The sequence below is a fragment of the Quercus suber genome, unplaced genomic scaffold, assembly GCF_002906115.3.
Source record: "Quercus suber isolate HL8 unplaced genomic scaffold, Cork oak 2.0 scaffold_232, whole genome shotgun sequence".
NCBI lineage: Eukaryota > Viridiplantae > Streptophyta > Magnoliopsida > Fagales > Fagaceae > Quercus > Quercus suber.
Window position 1 is genome coordinate 1,584 of NW_027069689.1, and position 9,362 is coordinate 10,945.

Sequence of the window (9,362 nt, forward strand, 5' to 3'; positions counted from 1 at the left end):
GGAAACCCGCAAAGGGTGAAAGGTTAGGAGAACCGTTGAGATGCCCATAAACATGACAAAAATACCCGAAAATGTAAACTAGGGGGACCCTAAGAAGAGCTAGCGGGATGGTGTGAAGAATTTGAGAAAGAGAAAACAAGAATGCATAAGGCAGAAGGACAAAGCAAATTAGGAAGGTCATGGCTTAGGGTTGTGAAATAACCATTTTGTCATGAAAGTACATTGAATCTCAATTTTCTTTGCTTTTGTTGAATCCCTAGCTAGCTCCTTGCGACACAAAACCTTAGTAATCTTTTGTAGACCCTCCTTACTATCACCGAAAGTTTTTTGAATCTTCTAAATCAAGGGCTAAATCATGATCGAACATAAAAACATCCCTTTTATTTATTTATTTATTTTATAATTCAATAGTTGGAGAAGCGGAATTTATGCTTTGTTTGGATTAAGGGGGAGCAGAGTAAAGGGAGGGAGAGTAAGTTAGTTTACCTTGTTTGAATGTTTTTTAAGGGAGGAGGGGGAGAGATTTGGAGGGGTTCTAACTACTTCTAACTCCTCATTTTTAATTCCTCCAAATTGGAGAGATTTGAAGGGAGAGTAGAGTACAGAAATTCTTAACCAAATGAATTACCTAATTTACCCTTACCATATTAACAAATTACAAACTATATACCTTTGTAACATTAAAAAAATCTCTCAAATTTCTCTCAACTCTGAAGACTCGCACTAGCTCTCTCTCTCTCTCTCATGACTTCTTCACTCTCGTATTGTCTCTCACTCTTTTCTCTCATGCCTAGCTTTCTCTTTCAGAGGTAAACTCTGTTTTTATTTCTATTTCATGGGTTTCTTTTGAGTTGGATCAAATAACTATGTTCTTATAACTGTGATTTTATTGGGTAATTTCTTATTAATTGTGATTTAATGGGGTAATAACATGTTATTTGTGAGTGGGTTTCGAATTTGAGGGCTGTTTTCTACTTAAATTTTAAGTTTCAAAGTATTGCTCATAACGTGTTTAATAAAGTGCTTGAGTGAGTCTAGATTGTGAACTTGCATAAATTTGTATCTCAATGGTGATTATAGCTATATATGGATCAGTATTTCTTGTTTATTTTTATCTAAACACTTGTAATCCTATTAGTTTGTGATATATGGATGACTATGGTTAATCCTAAGGCTTTGTGATTGTGTATACTATGTAAGTTTGATTTTATGGTCAAGTCTTTTTTTTTCATATATATTAATGATTTCGTAGTTGATATGATTGATGATTGGTTTGCGATTTTTATTGGGTAGTTTCATGTTATTTGCGAATGGGTTTCTGACTTGATTTTTTTTTTTTTTAATACTAGAATTTTAAAGTTTCAAAGAGTTGCTCACAATGTGTTTGATAAATTGTATTGTGTATAATCAAATTCACATGAGTTTGTGCAGTGATTGGTTTCCAAAAATGTGTTTATGCATATTTGGGACAGTGGCTACTTTAGTGAAATCAAAGATACTTCTCAATACGATTAGATAGTATCTATTCTATAACCTGTTATATTCCCTTTGATTATGTGGTTATGCTTTTCCCCCCCTTACTCATGGATTGTAATAGCTTTGTTGTCATGGGATAATTTTATTAGATGGATAGACAAGAGAATAAAAGGAGACATGTATTGCAAATTTGGGAATGGAGATGTCGAATGGCAGTTGCTTATGTAGTTTGTCTTGTAGCCTATTAGTTAATACTTCGAAGGAGACCTCAAAAGAGACAAGTAACTTCTCAATTAGTAGTCCGAGGTTGGAAAGACAAAACATTCGCAATGAAATAATGAGAGAGATAATTGGAAGTGAAAAGTGTTGTGGTATTAGATGAATGGGGCCTAAAGCTTTTTTAGATTTGTGTGACATGCTACATAAAGAAGGTGGTCTCCAACCAACATAACGAGCAATGATTGAAGAACAAGTTGCCAAATTTCTTTACATATTAAAAATGTAATCATAGCCTGGCTGAACAAGAAGTTTGGGAAAGTATAATCCAGGTTTGTCATTTATTTACATATATATTTATTTCAATAACAGATCTACTAACATGGACTTGTGTACTAGTTGAGTTAAGATGAGCTGCAGATGTTATCTTCTTTGCCTTTGCTTAATATAGTGGCATAGATCAGCTAGATTTATCAATTGTAGAGTTTAATTCGATGATGTTCCAAATTAAAAATTAATCTGTTGCAGTAAGCAATATGTGACCCTTTCTAAGCGGTTATAATTGAATGACAAATTAACCTTTCGAGGTTTGACAGAAAACTTGGCTTCTCAATTCTCACAATTATTATCATCTCTTTGTTGATCTTCACTATTTGCAACTCTGAATATTGAGATTTAATTCTCTTTATGATAAATTGATAACTATTAATATCAATCACCATTGGTTTTGGAAGCTATAAGTCTCATTTGCTAATTGTTTGATTACAATCAAACTTGTCAAGGTCATTTCATTATACTAATACAATTCTTAATTTGTTTTCCTTTGTTAATAGGCTAAACCTAAAGCAAAATAGTTTAAGAACAAACCAATTCCAAACTACGACAAATTGGTTGAGCTTTATGGAAAAGATAGAGCAACTGGGTAACAATCTAAAACTGCGTCAGAGATGAGGCAATGGTGTGCTACTTCAACCGGAGAGGGCTCTATGGAGAACATTGAAGATATTGATCATTTAGTTGCTCAAAACAAAGTTACTTTGGAGAGTTGTGATAATGTGGGTGAAACCTCCTTAAAAGCCAAAAAGAGAAAAACATCAAAAAATGAGGACATGGAACAAATTATGGGGGCAATTCAAGATGTTGCTTTAGCAATGAGAGAAGGAAATTTAATTTTTGAGAGGGGCTTGGCACGTCTTCCCATTCCTAAGCAAGACATGTTCCATCTTTTGGATGAGATAGGAATCGATTCTAGATTGCGAATGAGGGCTTATCTCTTTCTTTTTAAGAATCTAGATATGTTAAGAGCTTTTCTTGGCTACCTAGTGGTGGAACAAGGAGCTATTGTTTACAATAATGTCTGATCTTTAAATTTCTCTAGCAGTTAGACGAGTAAATGTTCCAAAAAAAATCCAGCTTCTAAAAACCTTTTCAATTAATGATAGAACTATAAAATCTTGGGGTTAATTTTTGTTCTTTTGATATTGTAAAACAATGACATCCTTGGCCTTTTTTGGTTTCAACATTTTTTTATTTGATTGTACTAGTTTTATGAGTATTAGCAGAAAGTCCTGTGATTGTTTTTTAAATTCTAGAATTCTCTAGTCTAAAGGGGTGTGATAGGCATTGGCATGGCCATAACTAACTCTTTTTTATTTCTTTTTTCCTTTTTTGGAGAAACAAACACGCACATAAGGGAGAGGGAAAGGTATCTAACACAAAGGTACACCACAACTCCACTCAAAAGCCTTGGTAATTTTAAGAGAGGGTGGGGCAAGTTATATTACACATAACACATTCTCTTGAAGGCCATAACTAATTTGCTCATGGGTATTGGGTGGAATGATAAATTAGTGCTTCTCTTTACTAGGATTAGATATAACAATAAATAAATAAATAATGTGTGCTAAGGCATTGGCAAGGCCATAATTAATCAACTACTTCTTAAACCTGAACCTTTTTGGTCGTAAGGAGCAACAATGAAAAAAAAATAGTAATAATAAAAGTGTGCTAAGGCATATAATTATTAATCTAATACATTAATCATATTAATCATAGACCAATGTTGCAAGTCCATTTTCAAATAGGGGTAAATTTGTCCATTTAGATATATTTAATCATTTTCTCTCATTCTCATCCTAATTTTTAAAACATCCAAACAAGGTGAAGAATAACTATTCCCCTCTATTCTCATCCGCACTACTCTCCTTTCCCTCCAAACTTCCAAACATAGCATTAAACTCTAGTTCTCTTAATAAAGAAGAGCATAATTATATACCACTTGAATATAAAGATCATTTGGACTAAAACCATCCCATTTGGAAAAATGAATATAAGTAAATATTTGCATATATACAACAACAATAAACAAAGCTTTAAGTCCCAAAATTTTGGGATTGGCTAAAATCTTTGCATATATATGAGTAATATTTTATGCCAAGTAATGTAAACATAAAGTAAGGTTCAACTTGTGAAGAGGACTGTGATAGTATACAAATTTTTCTATAGCATATGGACAAGGATTTCATGCAGGGGGCAACTTTGAAAGATTGGTCTTTTCTACTAAGAACTGGTAGCTATCTGTATTTCATATTTGGCCATGATTGGAGTAGCATCCTTGTACCAATAAGAATTGCTAGAACCATCACTAGTTCCTAGTGGCTTGAGTGCATTCATCCCTATCGCGTACAAATAATTAAACGGTTTGGTAGGTGGCATGATCTCCATTCCTCCATCTAACATCTTAACCGCAGCACTCATTGGTGGTCTAGCTTCCGGCGAATCTTGAACACACCACAAAGCAACCATAGACATTCTTATTGCTTTCTCTCTATCCTTCTCTTCAATTCCACAAGCCACAGTCATTGCATCTAACTCATTTTTCTCAAACTCATTCCAAACTTGTGTTGGGAACCAATCAAGGCTCTCAGAAGGAGTAACATTAGCGTTCCTCCTCCTCCCAACTATCTCAAACAAAACCATTCCAAAGCTATAAACATCACATTTTTGTGTTATGGGATGATTCTTCAACAAAAACTCTGGTGCTGAGTATCCAGGAGTCCCCCTATACCCCAAGGGTGTAATGTGGATGTCATCACAGTTACAAAGCTTTGCAAGTCCAAAATCAGCAACTTTAGGAAAGTAATTTGAATAAAGTAGAATGTTAGCAGGCTTAATGTCACAGTGAATGATTCTATGTTGGCATTCTTCATGCAAGTAAGCGATACCTCTGGCTGTCCCAATTGCAATATCATGCAACTTTTCCCATTCAATTTCCTTTTTGTCATTGAACAAGTATTTGTCTAATGATCCATTTTCCATATACTCATACACAAGGGCGTTCGTGAATTGGTCATGGCAAAAACCATATAATCTAACCAAATTTCTATGGTATGTTCGACCAATTGTTCCCACCTCTGCCATGAATTGCTCCTCGACTGTCTTGGCTAAACTCCTATTCAGAACCTTCACCGCAATCTTCATCCCATTATGCAACTGTCCTTCGTATACTGTCCCGAAGCCTCCGGCACCCAATGTTTTGGAGTAATTTCTTGTGAAACTGCATAGTTCATTAGCTGTGAATCTTATTGGCTTCTCTCTTGCAATTTCTAGGAGGAACACCTCAATGGTTGATGAGCAACCTTCCAAACTGGAGCAACTGTTGTTCCATCTTTTTTTGCACAAGGGAAAAAAAAAATTGAAGACTGCTATAACCAATATTGGAATGCCAAAAGCCAATAGAACTGCAAGTTAATTTCATCTGATAATGTGAGATAATTTGTGTAATACAGAACGAAATTGTACCATCATCTCATAGAGAAAAGAACTTACTCACTCTAGCAAGGCGTGGTATGCTCTCATCATTTGAAGACATCCTGAATGAAACAAGGTTAGAAATGGTTAAGGTAGACAGATGAGTAGTCATTCTTAAGAAATTAAAAACAACAGTAAAGCCTTCACAAGGATTGATATTGCAGGAATTCGATCGCATCTTTGTGTGTGTATCATTTTTTTTTTTTTGGGTGGTAAATAAATACACTGTCTTACATGAAATCTTCCATTTTGTGGTTCTCAATCATTTTTTATTCGTATAATTAAATTGTATAATAAATTTAGAAATCCTATACACAACAAACAATGAACATTCTAATAACCTAATAATAACATTTTTTATTAGTAAAAAAATTAAAAGAAATTATAAAAATTAGTAATAACAGAAAACAAAATAAAATGTGAATATATAAATGATGTAAATTTAAGTATTTTAGAGCTTGTATAAAATAAATAAAATAAAAAATAAAAAATTTATGTTAGAGTTCTGTTTGTTTCAGCGATAATGTTTTCTAGAAAATGAGTCATTTTCTAAAAAGTATTTTCTATAAATAGAAGAATAATGCTAGAAATACAAACTATTTTACAAAAATTATTACAAACTGCTGATGTGATGAGTGGTTATTAGTAAATGAAAAAGTGATATTAATGGTGGGTCTAGATGTAAATCAATAAATTAAGGTTTGCCACATCAACATTTTATAAAAATATTGTAAAATAGAATATAATCCAAAATCTTTTTTTTTCTTTTCAATTCTTTCCTTTTCCCACTGTTACTGCAATCTTGTGTTTACAATATAAAAGTAAAAGTTTTATATGACTAAACTAGACAAGAAAGAGTGAAAGACAAGTTGAAGTCTCCGTAGGCCCCTCACCCATGTACATTGCTCTTGTACATGTTACTTTACTTTTCATTTGCTTTCTTTTTTATATTCCTTACAATACATTATTTGTTATTATAATAATCAATATATTATACACTGTATGACATTATAATTTATAAATGTAGTTGATTAGTTTGATTAAAATATACAATATATACTACTATATTAACATGTATTTAGCACTTAAAAAAAATTAACATGTATTTAGCACTTAAAAAAAATTAACATGTATTTAGTTGTTGTTTATAGCACATATTGAATTATGAAGTATCGCACATTACTCTTTTAGATTTCATACACACATAAAATTTTTTATAGATGGCCCCTCCAAAAATAAATTCCTGGCTCCGCCATTGATATCATGTTGTAAGAAACTTATATGTCAATGTTGTTATATACAATACACTTAATAAAAAATAGCTAGTTATAAGATTATAAATAAAATTAAAAAAAAAAAAAAAAAAAATAGTTATAATATATTTGTGTTATAATCTCTCTTTTGAGTGTGTTAAGAAATCTTCAATGGGTACATGGTTACACCTCAAGGAAAAATATTCAATTAAAAATCAGGGGAGCATCTCTTCTCCTTTCTCATTCTTTTAATTACTTTTTCTTCCTTTTTCCCATTGAGGAAATGTGAAATTTAAGTTTGGGGGAAGGGAATTTATTTTATTTTTAATATTTCAAAAAAAAAATGCCTATGATAAGATTATGGTTGAATTTTCTTATAATTTTTAGGAATCATTCTCATTGCTTAAGTCCAGTCGTTAATTCTTTACTTGATCTTGTTTAATTTGATATGATCATTAATCATTGTGCATACCTAGAGAAATTTTATGTGAATTTTGTAAATTGGACGATCTCTACTTATTCTAGAACTTGTTGAATTACTCTCATGGAGAAATCTTATACAGAATGTTACTTGGGAAGTGATTTAGGCATTCTTTGAATCAATTGAGCCTTTCAAGCTTACCTCTTTATTATCTTTATCCCTAGTTACCCAATTGACCTATTCTTACACTGGGTTGAAGAAAAGAGAAGATATATGAGTGTTTGAAAAAAAAAAAAAAAAAAAAAGAGGAAGAAGAAGAAGAAAATTGTACAAAGTTCCATTTACTCCAATGTTTTGAGTTGCTTAGTAACTAGGGGTATTCATTACCAATGTTTACTCTTACGTCAAACGTAACTTGAAATATGAGTATGCAAAAGCACTTCAAGTTTGTGACTTGTTGAGTAACTGGGTGCATCCATCACAAATGCCTGCATTCACGTCAAAAGATAAGTGACGACTTGAAGTAAGAAAAAAAAAAAAAAAAAATTGATGAAGAGAGGTATTGAGATATTCAAAGGACTGAGAAAAAGTTATATTTTAGAAGTGAGAATGCTCTATTTGCTTGAACCTTATCTTTTCTTTATAGCCCTCACCATAGCCATACATCACAAGCCTAATAAAGACCTTTTGATCCTGGGTAATATTTTGTTTTATATTAGTGGAGAGTGATTTAAAAAGCAAGTTTATGGAATTTTTAGAGATCTGTACTTATTTACTTGTTTGCATAAAACTATCCGGGAAGCTAATGATGAAGTGAGAATGATAATGCGATGGAGTTGAGTTTTGAATTAACTTTTGGACTTGATTAATTTGGAATGATTCCTTTGAATTATAAGCTTTATGCAGATCTTTGAGGCCAGAAAAATTTTATTTATTTATTTTCTCTTTTCTCTTTTTGCTCGAGGACTAGCAAAGTTTAAGTTTGGGGAATTTGATAAGTGTAATTTTTACATGATTTTTATTATCCTCTTATTTATTAAAATTGTTAGTTTTCCTTTATTTCTTTTGATTTGATTTGATTTTTTTATTTATATTTATCTATTCATTTGTGCTTTGAAGGAATGAGAAGAGCAAGGAATCAAAGGAATTTTGTACAAAATCCAAGTCCAATTCGGATTAGGATTCCAGCCTGCACATAGTTAGTATTTTCAGCATAACTTTGGGCTCAGATATCCAATCGAGATGATTCAAGTTGGGCTGAAAAGTTAACTTAAAGGGCTACAACTTTGTAGTTTACCAAAAGTCGGAATTCTGACGTTAAATGGGCCAAAATCGTCGGTTAAATGAAGCCTAAAAATCTGGGATTTTCTCCAAACGGGAATAGGATTCCTTGACCTATTTAAAGGCTCTTTAGGGTAAAAAGAAAAAAGAGAGGAGAGAAAACCTGAGAGGAAAAGGGGCTGCCGCATTGAAGATTTTTCTTTTAGGAGTCTTTCTGAAGAGGAGGATCTGAGGGCAAAGGCGAGAGCTTCATGTTGATCAACCATCAGATGAAAGACATAAGTTTTATTTGTTTTCTTTTCAGTTTTATTATGAACTAAATTTTATTTTTAGAGCGTTGATGTAGTCTAGCAATGAACACACAATTTATATTCTGAATTATTTTATTTTTAATATTTCCATGATTGAGTGTTTAATTCTTATTCTTAATGCTTACTATTTTTTACGAATTATGGTTTGATCAATTGAATTACAATGAGACCGAGAGGTGATTTGTTATTTTAGTTCTAGAATTAAACACCATTAGTTGAGCGAAAGTAGAGATGCTTTACCGCGACTAGTGTGATTTTTCAAAAAATTCAAAGTACGTAATGAGTCTCCAATTAATTAAATTCACATAGAGATATGGAATTGTTAGTTGAAGATATTTTTAATATTATTCGAGAGAAGATATTGAATACTTAAGGAATTTTTAATCATCAACGGGAGATTATTAGAATTTAATAATTAGGAAGAATAAATTGTGTGGGATTTGTTAGGTGAAATCAACTGCTCTAGATCCATTCTTATCATATTTTTACACTTTTAGATTTTACGCTTTGTTAATTTTTTTATTCATAGATTTATTTTTATTAAATAGTTTAATTTAATTCAAATAGTAGAACGTTCCATCTATTTTCGATTTT

General features: G+C 31.9%; 1 protein-coding gene across 2 annotated transcripts in view; it reads right to left on the reverse strand.

Moving 5' to 3' along the window:
• Positions 1-4,063: 4,063 nt before the first annotated feature.
• LOC112000100 (rust resistance kinase Lr10) overlaps positions 4,064-9,362 on the reverse strand; it is a 16,429-nt gene continuing 11,130 nt past the window's right edge. The window contains exons 2-3 of one of the 2 annotated variants that reach the window (XM_065780307.1): positions 5,525-5,564; positions 4,064-5,359 (exon numbers count right to left, since the gene is read on the reverse strand). In XM_065780307.1, coding sequence (XP_065636379.1) covers positions 4,252-5,359; positions 5,525-5,553 — 1,137 coding nt within the window. In that variant the 5' untranslated portion in view covers positions 5,554-5,564 and the 3' untranslated portion in view covers positions 4,064-4,251. Of the gene's footprint in view, positions 5,433-5,520; positions 5,565-9,362 lie in introns of both variants that reach the window. The other variant, XM_065780306.1, reaches the window with a different exon arrangement.